Source organism: Schistocerca piceifrons, chromosome 3 (assembly GCF_021461385.2).
Source record: "Schistocerca piceifrons isolate TAMUIC-IGC-003096 chromosome 3, iqSchPice1.1, whole genome shotgun sequence".
Classification (NCBI taxonomy): domain Eukaryota; kingdom Metazoa; phylum Arthropoda; class Insecta; order Orthoptera; family Acrididae; genus Schistocerca; species Schistocerca piceifrons.
Window position 1 is genome coordinate 638,840,111 of NC_060140.1, and position 20,384 is coordinate 638,860,494.

The window sequence follows — 20,384 nt, forward strand, 5'->3', positions numbered from 1 at the left end:
GAAGGAAAGCTAATTCAACGGCAATAGAGAGTTTTTTAAACCTCGTGAAGGAACAAGCGTGGCAGGATGTTTATAGTGCCGATAAAATGGATCACAAAATAATGCTTTCCTTAACACATTCCTCATGCTCTTTGAGAGCATTACAACGTTCTAAACCGAGTACTGGCAGTAAAATGCAGCCTGGGTGGTTGCCTAGTGGGATAAGGATATCATGTAGAACAAAGTGGGAATTACATCAAAATGTTAGACGTAGTCACAATCAAGTTACAATAGCCCATTACAAACATTATTATAAGATACTTAAAAATTTTATTAGGAAGGCAAAGAGTATGTGGTATGGAAATAGAATAGCTAATTCACAGGTTAAAATTAAAACCATATGGTCAGTTGTGAAGGAAGTGTCTGGTCAGAAGCACAATATCGACGATATAAAGTCGGTTCGTAGTAAAAATATTTCTGCTACTGATAAATCATAAATATGTACAGTATTTAAAAATCATTTTCTGGGTATTGCTGGTGAATTAAATAAAAATTTAGTTTCTGCAGGGAATCATATAACTCTCTTTCCGAGACTGATGTCTGAAATATTCCTCTGTAATAATGACAATGGGCAGATTGAGTCAATAATCAAATCACTGAAGACGAAGGACTCTCATGGATATGATGGAGTGCCTAGCAGAATATTTAAGTACTGTGTTGCACAGGTTAGCCCCATATTTAACAACATTTGTAATTTTTTCTTTAGGAATTTTTTCTTTAGGAGTACGATTAAAGTACTCAGTAGTAAAACGGCTTTATAAAAAGGGAGAAAGGGATAATGTAGACAATGTTAAATATATTTCTATGCCATCAGTGTTTACTAAAGTTATTGAAAAGGCTGTGTACGTAAGGATAATTGATCATTTTATATCACATAATTTGCTATCAAATGTACAGTTCGGCTTTAGAAGTCGTTTAACAACAGAAAATTATATATTCTCTTTTCTCTGTGAGGTACTGGATAGGTTAAACAAAAGGTTTCGAGAGCCAGGCATATTTTTTGATTTAACTAAGTCGTTTGATTGTGTTGATCACAAAATATTGCTCCAGAAGTTGGACCATTAGGAATACGGGAAGCAGCTGACAATTGGTTCACCTCTTACTTAAACAACAGACAGAAAAGGTCATTATTCACAGTGTTGAGAATGGCTGTGATGTGGGGCCTGAGTGGGGTACGGTCAAATGGGGGTGGGGGGGGGGGGGGACATGGATCAGTGTTGGGGCCACTCTTGTTCCTTATTTATATAAATGATATATCCCCTCTAGTATTATGGGTAATTCTTAAATATTTCTGTTTGCTCTGCCTCGTGATGACTGGGTGTTGTGTGATGTCCTTAGGTTAGTTAGGTTTAAGCAGTTATAAGTTCTAGGGGACTGATGACCATAGCTGTTAAGTCCCATAGTGCTCAGAGCCATTTCTGTTTGCTGATGTTACTAGCTTGGTAGTAAAGTGTGTTGTGGGCAACATTGGCTCGGTTTCAAGTAATGTATCTCATGACATAAGTCGTAGAAAATAAACTAACGCTAAGTCACAGCAAGACTCAGTTTTTACAGTATCCTTAACACACAATTCAACAAAATCCGACGTTTTAATGATTAGTGAAACTGAACAATTCTAATTTCTAGGTGTTCAGATGGATAGTAAACTGCCGTGGAAAGCCCACGTTCAAGATCTTGTTCAAAGACTTAATGCTGCCATTTTTACCAGTTCAGCGGTATCTGAAGAAAGTGATTGTTCGACACGAAAATTAATCTACTTTGCTTATTTTCATTCGCTTATGTCGTATGGTATTTTATATTGGGTAACTCTTCCCCTTCTAAAAGGATATTTTTGGCTCAGAAACGAGCGGTTCGAGCAGTAAGTGGTGTAAGTTTGCGGACCTCTTGTCAAACCCTGTTCAGTTGTCTGGGTACTTTGACATTGGCCTCTCAATATATATATTCCTTACTGTCGTTTCTTGTCAACAATATCAGCTTATTCCCAAGAATAAGCAGCTTTCACTCAGCTAATTCTCGGCAGAAATCCAACCACATTTGGATCGGACTTCCTTAACTCTTGTGCAAAAAGGTGTGCAGCATACTGCTGGAGCTATCTTCAATAAGCCACCACCAGAATTCAAAAATCTTAGCACTAATCCAGGCGCTTTCAAACCGAAACTGAAGAGTTTCCTCGTGGATCACTCCTTCTATTCTGCTGAGGAGTCCTTGAAAAATTAAGCTGATTCACATGTTATATTGTTGACTGCATTTACTTAAACTTAGGGCTTGACTTTTTTTGGATTCATAAACATTTTATTTTTATTTGTTGTTACTTTTATGTTGTAATTTCATGTACTGACACGCTCCATGACCTTGGATATTTGTTCCTCAATTTGGTACTACGGAACTTGTCGTGTAAATAAAAATAAAAATAAAATTTTGATCACCTGCTGGTTGTCTTGTAGACTGTGTCACTAGGTCAATGCTCTAACTGTAGAAGCAAGAATGTCAACATGCGTGAAGCTTAGCATCGTAAAGGATTAGTTTTTCTCATTCATTCTCACATCGTGTTCACTCCCCACTGTCATCCCTTGCAGCCAGGCGTTCGGGCGAAAAGAGCTCTATTTCAGATATATCTGAAAATAATGAGCCTTTCTCGACGCCAGACCAAGCGAGGTTGCGCAGTGGTTAGCACACTGGACTCGTATTCGAGAGGACAACAGGTCAAATCAGCGGTAGGCCATCTGGATTTAGGTTTTCTGTCATTTCCCTAAACTCGCTCCAGACAAATGCCGAAATGGTTCCTTTGGAGGAGAAAGGCCGCTTTCCTCTCTTATTCCTGAAACATTCCGAGCTTGTGCTCCGCCTCCAATGACTAATCTTCCTACCTTAGTTCGAAAGCCGGACGGTTTAACTGAAGTATTTACTTTGGACCGTTTCAAGACTGACAGAGAGCAGGGGACCAGTGCTGAGTCACGACGGCCTGGAGCTGCTTGAGAGAAGGCTTACTACCATTCCCACTACGAACAAATAGGTTTATTGTTGGGTTGCAGCTTTCTTGACAACTTCTAAGTGCAGATAAACACTTGAAGAAATTCTCAGAGAAGTTCATAAGAAAACCGACATGCAGCCCACTAGCCACTATTTCATGCGTTCGATCATTTTGTGCTATAGTCCAAATGTTCACCGAGTGAGGTGGCGCAGTGGTTAGCACACTGGACTCGCATTCGGGAGGACGACGGTTCAATCCCGTCTTCGGCCATCCTGATTTAGGTTTTCCGTGCTTTCCCTAAATCGTTTCAGGCAAACGCCGGGATGGTTCCTTTGAAAGGGCACGGCCGATTTCCTTCCCAATCCTTCCCTAACCCGAGCTGCGCTCCGTCTCTAATGACCTCGTTGTCGACGGGACGTTAAACACTAACCACCACCACCACCACCTCCAAAATGTTCGTTCGTTGATGTGTTACTGTACAATATTCTGGGATAGCTCCTCGCTTAGGCAAACATGATTCATACAGTTATGTGTGGAGTTCACACCAGTACATCTTGTGCTTATCTCTTTAAGTATCTGGGAATATTAAACGCAGCCTCACAGTACAATTATTCAGTTATGAAATCTGTTATCAAAAATCCATTGTGAGTTTGAGAGTAACAGAGATAATAACAAGTACAACACTAGAAGGGAAAATGATCTGATGAGTTTAACTTTGGCATAGAAAGGGGTTAAATAAGCAAGCTATAAAACTCTTTAACAGTCTATTAATGGAAATAAAATGTCTGAGTTTTTAAATGTAGATTAAGGAGTTTTCTTCTTATCAACACTTTCTGTACCATAGAAGAATTCTTGAGTAGAGATAATTAGTCATTAAAGGAAAAACGTAAGTGCCCAACATCTATTTTTATTTAGTTATAGGCTACATAAGTGTTCTACGTTAGTTCCATTGATAAAGGGAGGTAATGACAGTGGCATGTAAAGTCCCCTCCGCCACACGCCGTTGGGTGGGTTGCGGAGTATAAATGTAGTAGATGTAGTAGTAGTAGATACTCCATATCATAACGTTTATCATGAATCTTGGAACAAGTAACTAGTAATTTATGAAGTTGGTCTTGTTCGGAGATATGTGTTGGGTGGAGCTCCCTTCCTATGCTTCCACTGCCAGTATCGAGATTACGCTCCAGCCATGGAAGTGGTTCCAACTAATAAATAAATATCCATTTATACAAATTGTACCAAAACACAAAAAGAAACTCACCCCAAGAAGAATTTCCAGCTGTTTGGCCATGAAGAGACCGTTGGGATGCAGTGCTGGAGCAGCATTGAGAAAATCGAGTCGACAACGCCCTGTTGTTCTGTCCATGTGAATTGTGATCAGCTGTCTCAGGAAGATCCTGACATCAGAATCAACTTTATTGCCGACTACGCTCAACACCTTTTAATCAAGAAGAAATTATAATTACTTTATTACAAATGGAGTCATATTGCTCTCTTATCTCTCTTACTGCGATGTGTATCAATGTCTTGTGGATTTAAGGACTTCTCTCACTTCATCTTTTATTCAAACACAGACAAGAAAAGAAGAAGAAACTCTAAGATTATCTTATGATTATTGATTTCACGACATCGCCAAATTACTTCGCTTGCAACACAATATTCGATACTTTTAATGATAAGCCATTACTTAGAACTTTACACTGTCTGCCTGAGGGAAATATGTTGCAAAAAAAATTCTGTTTTAGCAGCTGAGAACTAACTAATTAATAAATTTAGGTACCATTAACAGCTCGGACAGTAGAGTTTTTATAAAGTTTAAAGAGAAGCCAGAATACATACCTTCCCACCAACAGAGGACAAGAAGATATCCGTTTCTGAGCAGTGCATCATCATTGCAATTCTCTCCACTCGTGTTTTTCCAAGATTTCTTTGGACTAGTTCTGTGGAAAAAGCATAGATAACATAAACATGTCACTTTTATTGTAACCACACAACTGGCCATTAAAATTGCTACACCAAGAAGAAATGCAGATGATAAACGGGTTTTCATTGGACAAATATATTATACTAGAACTGACTTGTGTTTACATTTTCACGCACTTTGGGTGCATAGATCCTGAGAAATCAGTACCCCGAACAACCACCTCTGGCCGTAATAACGGCCTTGATACGCCTGGGCATTGAGTCAAACAGAGCTTGGATGGCGTGTACAGGTACAGCTACCCATGCAGCTTCAACACGATACCACAGTTCATCAAGAGTAGTGACTGGCGGATTGTGACGAGCCAGTTGCTCGGCCACCATTGACCAGACGTTTTCAATTGGTGAGAGATCTGGAGAATGTACTGGCCAGGGCAGCAGTCGAACATCTTCTGTATCCAGAAAGGCCCGTACAGGACCTGCAACATGCGGTCGTGCATTATCCTGCTGAAATGTAGGGTTTCGCAGGGATCGAATGAAGAGTAGAGCCACGGGTCGTAACACGTCTGAAATGTAACGTCCACTGTTCAAAGTGCCGTCAATGCAAACAAGAGGTGACCGAGACGTGTAAGCAATGGCACCCCATACCATCACGCCGGGTGATACGCCAGTATGGCGATGACGAATACACGCCTCCAATGTGCGTTCACCGCGATGTCGCCAAACACGGATGCGACCATCATGATACTGTAAACATAACCTGGATTCATCCGAAAAAATGACGTTTTGCCATTCGTGCACCCAGGTTCGTCGTTGAGCACACCATCGCAGGCGCTCCTATCTGTGATGCAGCGTCAAGGGTAACCGCAGCCATGGTCTCCGAGCTGATAGTCCATGCCGCTGCAAACGTCGTCGAACTGTTCTTGCAGGTGGTTGTTGTCTTGCAAACGTCCCCATCTGTTGACTCAGGGATCGAGACGTGGCTGTACGATCCGTTACAGCCATGCGGATAAGATGCCTGTCATCTCGACTGCTAGTGATATTAGGCCTTTGGGATCCAGCACGGCGTTCCGTATTACTCTCCTGAACCCACCGATTCCATATTCTGATAACAGTCATTGGATCTCGACCAACGCGAGCAGCAATGTCGCGATACGATAAACCGCAATCGCGATAGGCTACAATCCGACCTTTATCAAAGTCGGAAACGTGATGGTACGCATTTCTCCTCCTTACACGAGGCATCACAAGAACGTTTCACCAGGCAACGCCGGTCAACTGCTGTTTGTGTATGAGAAATCGGTTGGAGACTATCCTCATGTCAGCACGTTGTAGGTGTCGCCACCGGCGTCAACCTTGTGTGAATGCTCTGAAAAGCTAATCATTTGCATATCACAGCATCTTCTTCCTGTCGGTTAAATTTCGCGTCTGTAGCACGTCATCTTCGTGGTGTGGCAATTCTAATGGCCGGTAGTGTATGTGTGAAATATAAAGCGAATTTTATGGATTCCACAAGAACAGCTGCGAAGAGGGATAACAACGAAGGCAGACCGGAATTCACGTGTGTAGTGTTATTTCTGTACAAGGAAATACATGGCGTTACGTAAGCTTGATACAGACACGTTACAGGAGTTGGACAAAAATACAGAAAAGCAGCGAGAAATGGATGCTAGAACGTAAATGCAGATGCTAGCCAAGCCTGCAGGTTGCGCTATTGTGTTTGGACACAAGTGGCTCCCGTGCAATGTCCTCTATACGCTACACGTGTCAGCCGTGGTCAGAACAATGTTATGTGTAGTTTCAGTGCATTCGCTACGTTAACGTGGGCAAATCGTCGGTCCACGTACGGTGGGTACCTCCGTCACCAAGACAGCCAAAGTATTTGGTGTTACAAGAGGCACCGTATCACAGACTTATGCCTCATGCAGGGAAAGCTGAAAAACATCATCTGCAAAGTCATAGTGTGAACGGAAATGCATGTTAAGTGATCGAGACAGGCGGTCATTGAGCAGGATTGTGACAAAAATAAGAGGACGTCAGCTGCAGAAGTCACTGCAGAACTGAATGTCATTTTTGTCAATCCCGTCAGTACCAAAGCAACGCGAAGGGAGCTCTCTTTGGAGAGAAGTGTGTGTGGCTGCAAACCTCTATCATTATCACCTGAAATTGCTCCTGTTCTGCAGGAAGAGTGGTATGATTCCCATGAAAACCATACAGGACCTGCGTTTATCCTTTCCAAGACGACTGGAGCACGTTTTGAATACTAACCATTTTCCTACACCGTTTTAGGCTTGATAATGAGTTGTGTTTCTTATGTTTCCACGATTTTGTCAAATCCCTGTATGTCAACCATAGAATTACTAAAGGAATGAGACTGTTTGGAGGTACATATCAGAAACTTCACGAAATACCTGCACGGATTCATTTTCCGCCATGGACTAATTGTAATCAAGAGACACGACACTAAATGACTGGAATCTTTCTTACGCTTCCAGTGGCAGGGAATAGGAGTCATGTGGTAGAATGACGTACAACCTGAATAGCTCATGTCTAAATAGCTGCTTATACTTACAAGGTGGGAATTTAAGGAGACGGGACCTGGATAAATTGACTAAACCAGAGGTTGTACAGAGTTTCAAGGAAAGCGTAAGGGAACAAATGGTAGGAATGGGGGAAAGAAATACAGTAGAAGAAGAATGGGTAGCTTTGAGGGATGAAGTAGTGAAGACAGCAGAGGATCAAGTAGGTAAAAAGACGAGGGCTAGTAGAAATCCTTGGGTAACAGAAGAAATATTGAATTTAATTGATGAAAGGAGAAAATATAAAAATGCAGTAAATGAAGCAGGCAAAAAGGAATACAAACGTCTCAAAAATGAGATCGACAGGAAGTGCAAAATGGCTGAGCAGGGATGGCTAGTGGATAAATGTAAGAATATAGAGGCTTATCTCACTAGGGGTAAGATAGATACCGCCTACAGGAAAATTAAAGAGACCTTTGGAGAAAAGAGAACCACTTGTATGAATATTAAGAGCTCAGATGGAAACCCAGTTCTAAGCAAAGAAGGGAAAGCAGAAAGGTGGAAGGAGTATATAGAGGGTCTATACAAGGGCGATGTACTTGAGGACAATATTATGGAAATGGAAGAGGATGTAGATGAAGATGAAATGGTAGGTATAATACTGCGTGAAGAATTTGACACAGCACTGAAAGACCTAAGCCGAAAAAAGGCCCCGGGATTAGACAAGATTCCATTAGAACTACTAACGGCCTTGGGAGAGCCAGTCCTGACAAAACTCTACCATCTGGTGAGCAAGATGTATGAGACAGGCGAAATACCCTCAGACTTCAAGAAGAATATAATAATTCCAATCCCAAAGAAAGCAGATGTTGACATATGTAAAAATTATCGAACTATCAGTTTTATAAGTCACGGCTGCAAAATACTAACGCGAATTCTTTACAGACGAATGGAAAAACTAGTAGAAGCCGACCTCAGGGAAGATCAGTTTGGATTCCGTAGAAATATTGGAACACGTGAGGCAACAGTGACCCTACGACTTATCTTAGAAGCTAGATTAAGGAAAAGCAAACCTACGATTCTAGCATTTGTAGACTTAGAGAAAGCTTTTGACAAAGTTGACTGGAATACTCTCTTTCAAATTCTGAAGGTGGCAGGGGTAAAATACAGGGAGCGAAAGGCTATTTACAATTTGTTTAGAAACCAAATGGCATTTATAAGAGTTGAGGGGCATGAAAGGCAAACGGTGGTTGGGAAGGGAGTGAAACAGGGTTGTAGCCTCTCCCCGATGTTATTCAATCTGTATATTGAGCAAGCAGTGAAGAAAACAAAAGAAAAATTTGGAGTAGGTTCAACGGTTCAAATGGCTGTGAGCACTATGGGACTTAACATCTGAGGTCATCAATCCCCTAGAACTTAGAACTACTTAAACCTAACTAACCCAAGGACATCACACACATCCATGCCCGAGGCGGGATTCGAACCTGCGACCGTAGCGGTCGCTCGGTTCCAGACTGACGCGCCTAGAACCACTCGGCTTCACTGGCCGGTTTGGAGTAGGTATTAAAATCCATGGAGAAGAAATAAAAACTTTGAGGTTCGCCGATGACATTGTAATTCTGTCAGAGACAGCAAAGGCCTTGGAAGAGCAGTTGAACGGAATGGATAGTGTCTTGAAAGGAGGATATAAGACGAACATTAACAAAAGCAAAAGGAGGATAATGAAATGTAGTCGAATTAAGTCGGGTGATGCTGAAGGAATTAGATTAGTAAATGAGACACTTAAAGTGGTAAGGGAGTTCTGCTATTTGGGGAGCAAAATAACAGATGATGGTCGAAGTAGAGAGGATATAAAATGTAGACTGGCAATGGGAAGGAAAGCGTTTCTGAAGAAGAGAAATTTGTTAACATCGAGTATAGATTTAAGTGTCAGGAAGTCGTTCCTGAAAGTATTTGTATGGAGTGTAGCCATGTATGGAAGTGACACATGGACGGTAAATAGTTTAGACAAGAAGAGAATAGAAGCTTTCGAAATGTGGTGCTACAGAAGAATGCTGAAGATTAGATGGGTAGATCACATAATTAATGAGGAGGTATTGAATAGATTTGGGGAGAAGAGGACTTTGTGGCACAACTTGACTAGAAGAAGGGATAGATTGGTAGGACATGTTCTAAGGCATCAAGGAATCACTAATTTAGTACTGGAGAGCAGCGTGGAGGGTAAAAATCGTAGAGGGAGACCAAGCAGTAGGTACTGGGAGATGAAGGAGCTTGCACAGGATACAGTAGCATGGAGAGCTGCATCAAACCAGTCTCAGGACTGAAGACCACAACAACAACAACCCGATAATCACGCTTTAAGAATTGCAGTGAGTGGCAGCAATCACAAAAATTCCTGTAAGTTAGAGAATAATAAAATACACGTAGAACAAATTGTGTGCTGTAGACGTTTCAGTTGAAAGACATGTCAGTCGAATACCATGTTGAAAGACATAGTTACCGTACATAATTATTCCTTACTGTCTATTGTGTTTGTTCAAAAAATGGCTCTGAGCACTATGGGACTCAACTGCTGAGGTCATTAGTCCCCTAGAACTTAGAACTAGTTAAACCTAACTAACCTAAGGACATCACAAACGTCCATGCCCGAGGCGGGATTCGAACCTGCGACCGTAGCGGTCTTGCGGTTCCAGACTACAGCGCCTTTAACCGCACGGCCACTTCGGCCGGCTATTGTATTTGTCCCACGGAACAGTTTTAGAAGTTTTCTGCAGCTTCGTCGATTTCGTTCTTCAGTGTTATGGTGAACAGATGTCATATGGATTTCTATGAGTCGAGTTTGACGAACATTGGTACATTGTCTCAGCAATTATCACTTACAGCGTGCGGCTGACGTAATATTACGGCGCTTGCGGGCAATGGGGATATGCGGCGAACACAGTACTACGTCACGCCAATTATGGTAATTCTCCACGGTGTCAAACGTATAATTACGGCTCCCGCAAACGTGTTAGATCCGCATGATTCATAGATTTTGTTAGACGGAAAAACTTGTCGTTTTTGAAATATTTTTTATCGTCTCCTGTTTTTTAGACGTTAGCTGATGTTCAAGTTCTCTCTGTGTCGTGTGTTTTGTGTACGCTTGTATTGATTTTGTGCACAAACTATGCAGTAAAGAGAAGAAACGTCTACAGCAAATGATTTACAGAGTCCTTGTCGATTATGCAGATGATGAGAAAGAAATACCTGATGATGGGATTTTCTCTGCCTCGTGATGACTGGGTATTGTGTGCTGTCCTTAGGTTAGTTAGGTTTAAGTAGTTCTAAGTTCTAGGGGACTGATGACCATAGATGTTAAGTCCCATAGTGCTCAGAACCATTTTTGAACCTGATGATGGTTCAAATTTCACATATACAGTGTTGTTTTCGCATACTGTTGTTATGAAAGGTTCACCTGCTTGTATGAAAAGTTCGCCTGCTTGTAAATCAGGAAATCAATTCAAGCATATGATTCCTGTGAGTGTAATGTTTAAATTTGTATCACACTGTACCAACAACGAATGCAAAATTTTGCATTGTTCTTGTGTTTTGTGTGTTCCTTTGGATTTAAACTGGCTTCAAAAGAAATTTAAACAGAAAGATCGCCTGTTTACTTCCCGAGGTAGTATTTGAATAACAGAAGTCCTTCTCAGTTTTTATCTGTGATTATTACATAAACTGAAATATCATTTGTAATTCAGATTTAACAGTAGCAATGCCAAAATATGTATATTTAAAGTAGGAAGTCTAATAAAGCTAAAAAAGTTTTGAAATTACGACTATATATTTCTACACACGAGTTACTACTTCCAAAAAACGACATATGCCGATGTCCAAAATTAAATCAACAAATCACTTTTTCCCCATTCTGTGTCTAATTCACGATATAATCATAGGAATTGTCATCAGATGTCCGTACGATCGTGTTCTGCACGGAAGATGTCATTCTGGTCAACGGACAACCACACCGACGATGACGTCAGGTCACCTATCAACCGGGACAGTGTTTGCCCGCTAGTCCTACATCCACAATCGCTGTGTACACAGTCACAGATGGTGCAGTATGGCACAGAGAAGACGCCTTCAGGGCTGTCTGCGGTGGAATGCTATGGGAAGAGTGGAAGCAGGAAAATCGCAAACTGATGTGGCACGGTGGCTTAATGTGAATCGATCTGTTGTTTTTCGGATGTGGCGACATTTTATAGAGATCTCAACTGTATCCCGAAGACCAAGGCGGGGCCGACCACGTGCAACATCAGAAAGAGAGAACGTTATTTGGCTGTTAAGGGCACTACGTTACCGCCTTAGTACTGCGCAGCAACTGGCATCTGATCTCGCAGCTTCCACTGGGAGTGTTGTAACGAGGCAAACGGTGTACAGAAGACTTCAGCAGAGTGGCCTTTATTGTCGGAGACATACTGTATGTGTACCTCTGACGCGTCTCCATAGAAGGGAACGTCTAGAATGGAGCCATTAACATGCCGCCTGGACGGTCGAACAGCGGGCCAATGTTTCTTTCACCGATGAGTCACGATTTTGTCTGGACAGTGATTCTCGACGCATTCGCATCTGCAGGGACCGTGGTGCACGATTTCGGGACCGAAACATTGTGGAAAGAGACTGACACCGAGTATGATCCCTAATGGTGTGGGCAGGGATTATGTTGACCACTCGAACACATCTTCGTGAAATTTTACTCTTAAATCGGCAAGGTTTAATTGCTGTCAGGTATCGTGACGAGATCTTGGGAACTCATGTGCGGTTTTTGCGAGGTGCTGGTGGGCCCAGACTTCGCATTGCTGGACGATAATACTCGACCTCATAGAGTACGCGTAGTTGATGTTTTCTTGGAAACGGAAGATACCGCACGCATGGCGTGGCCTGCTCCCTCTCCAGATTTGAATACCACAGAACACGTCTGGGATGCACTAGGGACACGGGCTGCATCATGTCAGCATCCACCAACCACGCTCCAAGATTTGCGAGCAGCGCTGCAGGAAAAATTGGCGTTATTGCCTCAACATGACATTGATGACATACACAGCACGCTCTGTCGCTTGTCAGGCCGGTATTGGTGCCAGAAATGGTCACACCTCATACTGAACGCATTAACCAGTTGTCGGAATGTTTGTGTAAATCCGTCAAGTTGGATAAAACGAGAAACATTTTTGTCTACCGTTATGCGTGTTGCAGCTATTTACGTTCTGTATTCCTTATACCGTTTGTGCTTTACTATCACCTGGTTATACTGTTTTGTGGCAAAATAAACGCAATCTTGTCAAATTTCGGTTTATTGCTTCAATTTTGGACACCAGTGTATTTCAGCCATTTCAAATGTAATGGCAGCTACGTACAAGACTAGAATCCTAAGTGTTAAAATAATGACGAATGATTTCAGTTGCGATAATGAAATTGATGCAAGGGAACCCTAACAAATGTTTGTCACTAGCTGACCAGACAGACTGTTAGACATGCCCTTGGAAGAGTATACTGGTCGCTTTGGAGCAATGTTGATGGTGTAGAACCAGCACCAGGTGGCCACGTGTCCCTTCATCACTGATGTAAGTCAAGGAAGTGAGGCTGTATGTACGTAATAGTCGGTTGTACAGAATCACTGCAGTAAACGGGGGCGACGTGGGGATGTGACAGAATGGCAGAAAGGAGCTATCGCGTTTAAACGTGTCCGTGACCACGCCGTGAATGAAGTTGTCGGGTTTGTGGGTGTATCAACGCAAGATGTCTAGCGTGTCTACAAGGAATGGTGCAGAACTGGCTGCCATTTAATATGGTGTAAGAACAGTTGTAAAAAAGTCCTGACCGACAAGGACTGAAGATGAGCGTCACACACTGTCATTGGTTTGAAACCGGACAGAAAGTGCTGCTGTCAGTGAATGTAATCCATCTCAACCCTTTCCCTAGCGAACAAAACGAACGCAATGGGCATATAATGTCGGATACTTCGTAAAGCCACTATTCGTAGCGGGGACAAAAAGCTGCACATATAAAAACCGCAAAACAACACAGAAACTGGACAGGAGCTGTTTATTCAGTGGCTAGAATAACATTAATGCATACAGTAATAAATCAGTTTCGTATAGTGACCTTTAATTTCATGAATTTCGTGATATAATTTGATGGAAACCTTTATCAGTATATCTATGTGAGTTTTGGTACCCATATTTCATGTGTAATTGGGCCGCCCTTGTTTAACTCAGATATTTAATTAGTTATCCGTTACGTGACTTCACTTTTTCATTCGCTTGGTCTCTTGGGCATCGATCTGTTCACTGTATAGGTCACTGGGTTCAGATCTCACAGCGTCATTAGTGCTCAACTGACACCTCACACTAGCTAGTACTACACCCTTTTCATTCAGCTCATGGAGACGACGTTCTGTAGCGTGCGTGCCATAAGATACCGAAAACGTTGAAGAATCATGCTTGCCCATTGGCGCTCAAGCGGCCGCCCGCAGCAAGCTGGTCGGAGCTAGGTTGAAGGCAAGCTTACTGTAAGTGAAGGGCCAAGTGCGCTCACTGCGCAGCTCACACAAATTGCGAACGTAATTGTGTTTTGAGTCGTGGTTTGTATTAACAAACACTAGCGACAAAAATCGCAACACGAAAAAACAATTAATATACAGTAATGAAACTTCGGAAATACAATTGTCTAGGTAACATATTTAAGTGATTGATATTGCAAGATAGGTCAATGTAAGCGTAAGGAAAGCCATTGCAGATATGAAATGCTGGTACATTAATAACCGGCCTAACTGCCACAATGTTGAATAGAAGCACGCAAATGTGCATCCGTTCTGTTGTACAGCCGGATGTCAGTTTGTCGGATGGAGTTCAATGCCTGCTGCACTTGATGGGTCAATACATGCACAGTTAATGCTTTTTGTCGATGACGCTGGAGTCGTTGTCCGTTGATGTCACATATTTGCTCCATTGGAGACAGATCTCGTGATCGAGCAGGCCAATGCAACATGTCGACGCTGTAGAGCATGTTGGGTTAAACAGCGGTATGTGGTCGAGCGTTATCCTGCTGGAAAACACCCCCCTGGAATGGTGTTCATGAGTGGGAGCAGAACAGGTCGAACCACCAGAGTGACGAACAACTTTGCAACCAGAGAGCGTGGGATAATCAGGAGAGTGCTCCTGCTGTCATATGAAATCACACTCCAGACTATAACTCTAGGTGTAGGTCCAGTGTGTCTAGCATGCAGACAGATTGAGTGCTTGTCCTCAAGTGGCCTCCTTTAAGCAGCACACGGCCATTGCTGGCACCGGAATAGAACCAGCTTTCATTAAAAAAACACAACAGACCTCCACCCTGCCCACTGATGTCGCAAATGGTGGTGGTTCAGGGTCAGTGGAATACATGTTCAGGGCATCTGGCTCCCAGTAGTAACAGTTTTATAACAGCTGGTTGTGTCACTTTTCTGTCAATTACTGCTCAAATTGTTGCTACAGATGCAGTACGACGCGACCCTGTCGGTGGTGACACAAGGCCGTCCGGAGCCCGGTCTTCTTGCGACCATGTATTCTCGTGACCACCGCTGGCAGCAGTCGTGTGCAGTGACTGCATTCTTGCCAAGTCTTCCTGCAGTATCGCAGAAGGAACATCCAGTTCCTCGTAGCCCTATTACACAACTCGTTCAAACTCAGTGGGAGTTGAAAACTTCCTAGCAGATTAAAATTGTGTGCCCGACCGAGACTCGAACTCAGGACCTTTGCCTTTCGCGGGCAAGTGCTCTACCAACTGACCTACCGAAGCACGACTCACGCCCGGTGCTCACAGCTTTACTTGGTAGAGCACTTGCCCGCGAAAGGCAAAGGTCCCGAGTTCGAGTCTCGGTCGGGCACACAGTTTTAATCTGCCAGGAAGTTTCACATCAGCGCACATTCCGCTGCAGAGTGAAAATCTCATTCTGAATTCAGTGGGAGTTGATAATGGCATCTTTGTTGCCTTAAACGCATTCTCGACTAAAATCAACTCACCACGTCTAATGTCAAAAGTAACTAAGGCTCATGGCCGTTAGAGCGTGTATTTAAAGCAAACCTGATTTGCATCCTCGCTGTGGCGCTACTAGCGCCACTCTCACGCGACTGGCGCGAAATTTGAATAGCTATCATCTTTCAGACGCGGAAACACGCCTAACGGCTTTCGTTTGTGTCGCACAACTCCTTTTTGGTCTTTCTTTTTTTCCTACAGTGTATTTCTCGTTGTTCTGTCATTAACTTCCATATTGGTTTTCGCGTACTCACGCAGTATATGGTCCAATGAGGCGGCGTCATACTTGTAGGAGACGACAGTGACGTCAGTCCTGACGCACTCCGAGATGGCAGCGAGATGAGGTGCCCTACTGGACGCCAGCACCATGCTGCGCACCTGGTCCGGCCGGCCAGAGAGCATCGTTAGCAGCTGTGACTACGATGGAAGGAAAATCCTGTAACATGCGTGCATAACATCAGTTGAATTAGAAACTAGCTAGCTCTCTCATATCTGAAGTCCAGCAATAAGTAATCTGTAGCCATAATCTTAGCTTTCGAGTTATCTTATGAAAAATGAAATTCTGGAAGGAATTTAATGCAAGTACGATTAACGTGAGGTAGGAAATTGGTTTCTCATGTCCGTTCAGCCGGATTCTTGAGCAACTAGTCCGCGAATGGCGCAAAGAACTGAGCAGTAATAAGATCTGGAACTGAGTCACGCTTCACTACATAGAAATGAACCTACAACTCTGCTTTTGTAGATGATATGCTATTTTTTTGGGCTGTGTAGATGTGGCTGTTGAACAAATCAACCAAATTAAGACACAAACGGAAAGCAGGGCATCTCTGTCTCTTTAGAAAAATAGGGTTAATAAGGAATTTCCAAGAGGCATTAAATACGCTTTGATTAGTTCAAGTAAAAACAAGGAAAGTAAGGTAAACCAAATATGTAGATGACTGACTTGACTAAATTTCACATATGAGGCCTTGGCCTCACACAGATATAAAATGGATCTGCCTTACTAGCTAATTAAGGGCATCTCTAATGAAAGGTGCATGTCTTGGAACGCCAAGTTCAGACGCTATTGCTCTGTTACAAGACCATATGAAGACGAGAGTGCGAAAGTGTTAATCTCGTCTCCTGTGGCTATGATCTAGTCTTTGTGTGCTGGATTCTGTAGGTATACTGATACTGGTCGAAGCAGTCATGGGATAGGACAAGGCACAGTGACGCTTCCTGTGGATAATGTTATATATGAGAATACTGCAACGAAAATACCGCTGTTGTGTTTTTTTCGTTATTTATCTGACAGATAAATGTGGGAGGCCCCCGGGATTTTGGTGGGTGAAGGTGGGGGTGGGGCGAGGGAAAACATTATTTCTCTACATGTATTTTTCTCCCTTATTCAGTTGTGTTTTTTTTTAAGATCGAAGTTTTCGCCGAACTGTACTGAGCTACCGTACAAGCACTTACGTTCAATGTTGCTAGCGACGCTTTTGTTATTTAATAAATTTAAAACCATATAAAAACAACACGATTTTATAGCGTGTCCAATTTTTTGGGGGCAGTGTCCCCTTGCAACACAAAGCACTCGTTGTAAGTTTTCGTGACGCTTTACGTTGCTGCCAATCTACGGAAGCCGGCACTGATCGGCGCTGCAGTAGCTATTACGCATGATTCTGATTATTCTTTGACTTGAGCTGTGGCCTCAATTTAATTTCCTATCAGTTTCCAGAATGAGATTTTCACTCTGCAGCGGAGTGTGCGCTGATATGAAACTTCCTGGCAGATTAAAACTGTGTGCCCGACCGAGACTCGAACTCGGGACCTTTGCCTTTCGCGGGCAAGTGCTCTACCAACTGAGCTACCGAAGCACGACTCACGCCCGGTACTCACAGCTTTACTTCTGCAGTACCTCGTCTCCTACCTTCCAAACTTTACAGAAGCTCTCCTCCTTTCAGGAGTGCTAGTTCTGCAAGGTTCGCAGGAGAGCTTCTGTAAAGTTTGGAAGGTAGGAGACGAGGTACTGGCAGAAGTAAAGCTGTGAGTACCGGGCGTGAGTCGTGCTTCGGTAGCTCAGTTGGTAGAGCACTTGCCCGCGAAAGGCAAAGGTCCCGAGTTCGAGTCTCGGTCGGGCACACAGTTTCAATCTGCCAGGAAGTTCCTATCAGTTTCATTGCTACAAATAAGTACCACACGTGAACATGAACGTCGCTTTAAAGTACTTTTACGAAAAATTGTTACTTGCATGCGTCATTTCCTTCTCAGCAAGTTGTCAGAATGTTGCGCAATCTGCACATATTGTCAGCACTGTTGATGTTTCCCGCACAACATTCTTCGTCCTGCGGTTACTGTAGTGCTTCCACATCGTCCGCCACGCTGGCCTCTAACACGACTCAAGAAAAACTGGACAAGCTTTATAACCTATCTGCTTCTAACTATCGAAATAAATTTCAGAACGCAAACTGGTAATCAACTGTGGTGATGACTGAACAGCGCTATCGTCAAATTAAACGATAAATCCCCATGTCCAGCGTGTGACGGGTTTGTCAGCAATAATTAGGCCAATCATAACTTCTTTAGAGATTAAATATATTTAATTATGCACTGAGAGAGTTTCTAAAACCCCTTTGGTGACAAGAATACTGGTAGCGTTGTTTCATTAATAGGCCTGCTGAAATTTAGAAACTTGCTGCTATCATAAAAATAGCGTTGGCAACAAAACTGGCGGGTGTGGTTTTCGGTTGTTATCGTCAGCTTGCTGGTGTTCTACATGCAGTGTGTTTCGGATATAAGAGCTGTGCTTGTTCTAATTAATTCAGTGAACATTAGGAGTGACAGCAATGTGCAAGTTGTAGTTTTTGCGAAAATGAGGCTTCTTTGCTTTTGCAAGTACTACAGGTATCTGTGAATCTGTTACGCAATCCTGTTTATATTGTTTTTATTTTTAGATAGGTTACAAATTTTTCAAAAATAATTTATTAATACTATTTTCTCCATTATTTAAAGCTTTCCTTATTTGTGCAAACATATTTCAGTAGGTATTTTAATTATTTATTTCCAGGATAGTGTTGGGTTTATATGCATAGCATATAAATCTGGTGCATACAAGTGATAAGAAAAACGTTAGAGCTGTGAAAAATTTGTGAAAGAGCTAGAGAAAATAAAACAACTAATAGATGGCTATTTTTACCAAAAGATAATCCAGTGTCGCATGTGTGTAATCCTTCGGTGTTAGCAGAAGCAGAGATTTGTTCTGAGCAGAAACCTAAACTAACAGCATCTGATGTAGGCATTTAGCCGCCTAACGCAGAAGAGGTAAGCGAACAAAAGTCTGAATCTGATGGATGTAATGACTGTGGCTGGAATCCAAGTGACGCTGGGCAATGGCCATATCCATTTAGAGACAAAATTATTAGAAAGGGTTTTTTCAAATATTTACCTTTGCGGAGTCCAACAGTTTATAGACAAAGAAATTGGTTAGTGCGGAGTGACAGCCAGTTAAAAGCTCTTCTGTTGACCATGTTTACTAGTGCAGAATGATCACAACACGCCTGTTACATTTAGGTTGACTGCACGAAAGCAACTGATCGCGAGAATAGTTTGTCGCACAAAAATGATTATTTAGCATACATAGATTATGAACAAAGGCAAGCGAATAACACTGCGCGTTCCACGTTCCTGAAGATATTGCTGAAAGAAAGAGACTTATTACGCGAGCAATTAAAAAGAATTTTAGATGTTACTGTCTTTTTAATCTCACGAAATTTGCGTTTTAGGCGAAGTAGTCAGCAATTAGGGCGTCAGATAATGGTATTTTGTTGGGGTTTGCCGAGTTATTGGCTAAGTATGGCCCATTTTTAAGAAGGGATACCATTAATATCAAAAGCTATCGGGAGAAACATGAAAAGATAGCGCACTATTTATCTTGCAGAACACACAGTGAGTTTCTATGTTTATGTAGGGATAATATATTAAAGAAAATTTTAGAATCAAGGCAAGAAGTTCTGCTTTTCTTCATTTATTTGCAATGATAATCCTGATGTGTCTAAAAACGAACAGAACATTCTGATTTTCAGGTATTTTTTCATAAAAACGAAAATAAATGGAAAATTAATGAGGGGTTTCTGCAATATTTTCTTATGCAGAAAAAGACGGATGATGCAATTACTAATGCTACCATAGATGTATTTAACAAGCATGAAACCGATTTATTGTCATGGTCAGTGCTTTGTGTAATGGGTTAAATATAACAAGGTAAATAAAAGGTGTGTAGTCAAAAATTAGAGACATTTATCCGCTGGCAACATTTACTCATCGTGCAGTTCATACTCTGAAATTAGTAGGGTTACATGGTACTAGAAACAATAAAGTACGTACATTCTTGAACCATCTGAACCAGCTGTACAGTTTTTCAGTGGAAGCCCACAGAGATTAGAAGGATTATTAAAAACACTGGCGATCGATCTCTTCAGCGCCTATCTGAAAAAGCGCAAGAATTGAGGCAGCGAAGCCTAAGGCTGAACAATTATCAGAAGTAATAAAAGCTTTGAAATACACAAAAAGTCAATGCAGTTTGTCTCAAGAAGGGGTAGCATAAGTAAATGCGCTGATCAATTATTTCTCCAAGTTTGAAACAATGAGTCTCTTGAATGTGTGAGGGGACATTTTGGACCATATAAATGTAAGAAGCTTGATTCTGCAGTCAAAAGATATTTCTCCTGATACTGAAATGAAAAATATCGATGCCATAGTTAAGGACGTAAGAGCTCTCTGGCCTCAATCCTTAAGCAGAGCTAAAAAATGGCTACTAAATTAGAACCGAGCAGTTTTTTTTTTCAAAAAAGAGAGGAAGGAAACGGAAGATTTCCTTTGATAAATCTGATTCGGGTAATTGTGGA

General features: G+C 42.1%; 1 protein-coding gene across 1 annotated transcript in view; it reads right to left on the bottom strand.

Moving 5' to 3' along the window:
• LOC124789624 (serine/threonine-protein kinase Nek8-like) overlaps positions 1 to 20,384 on the bottom strand; it is a 319,457-nt gene that overhangs the window by 291,353 nt on the left and 7,720 nt on the right. The window contains exons 2-4 of the mRNA XM_047257042.1: positions 15,756 to 15,937; positions 4,850 to 4,950; positions 4,272 to 4,448 (exon numbers count right to left, since the gene is read on the bottom strand). Coding sequence (XP_047112998.1) covers positions 4,272 to 4,448; positions 4,850 to 4,950; positions 15,756 to 15,903 — 426 coding nt within the window. The 5' untranslated portion in view covers positions 15,904 to 15,937. The remainder of the gene's footprint in view (positions 1 to 4,271; positions 4,449 to 4,849; positions 4,951 to 15,755; positions 15,938 to 20,384) is intronic.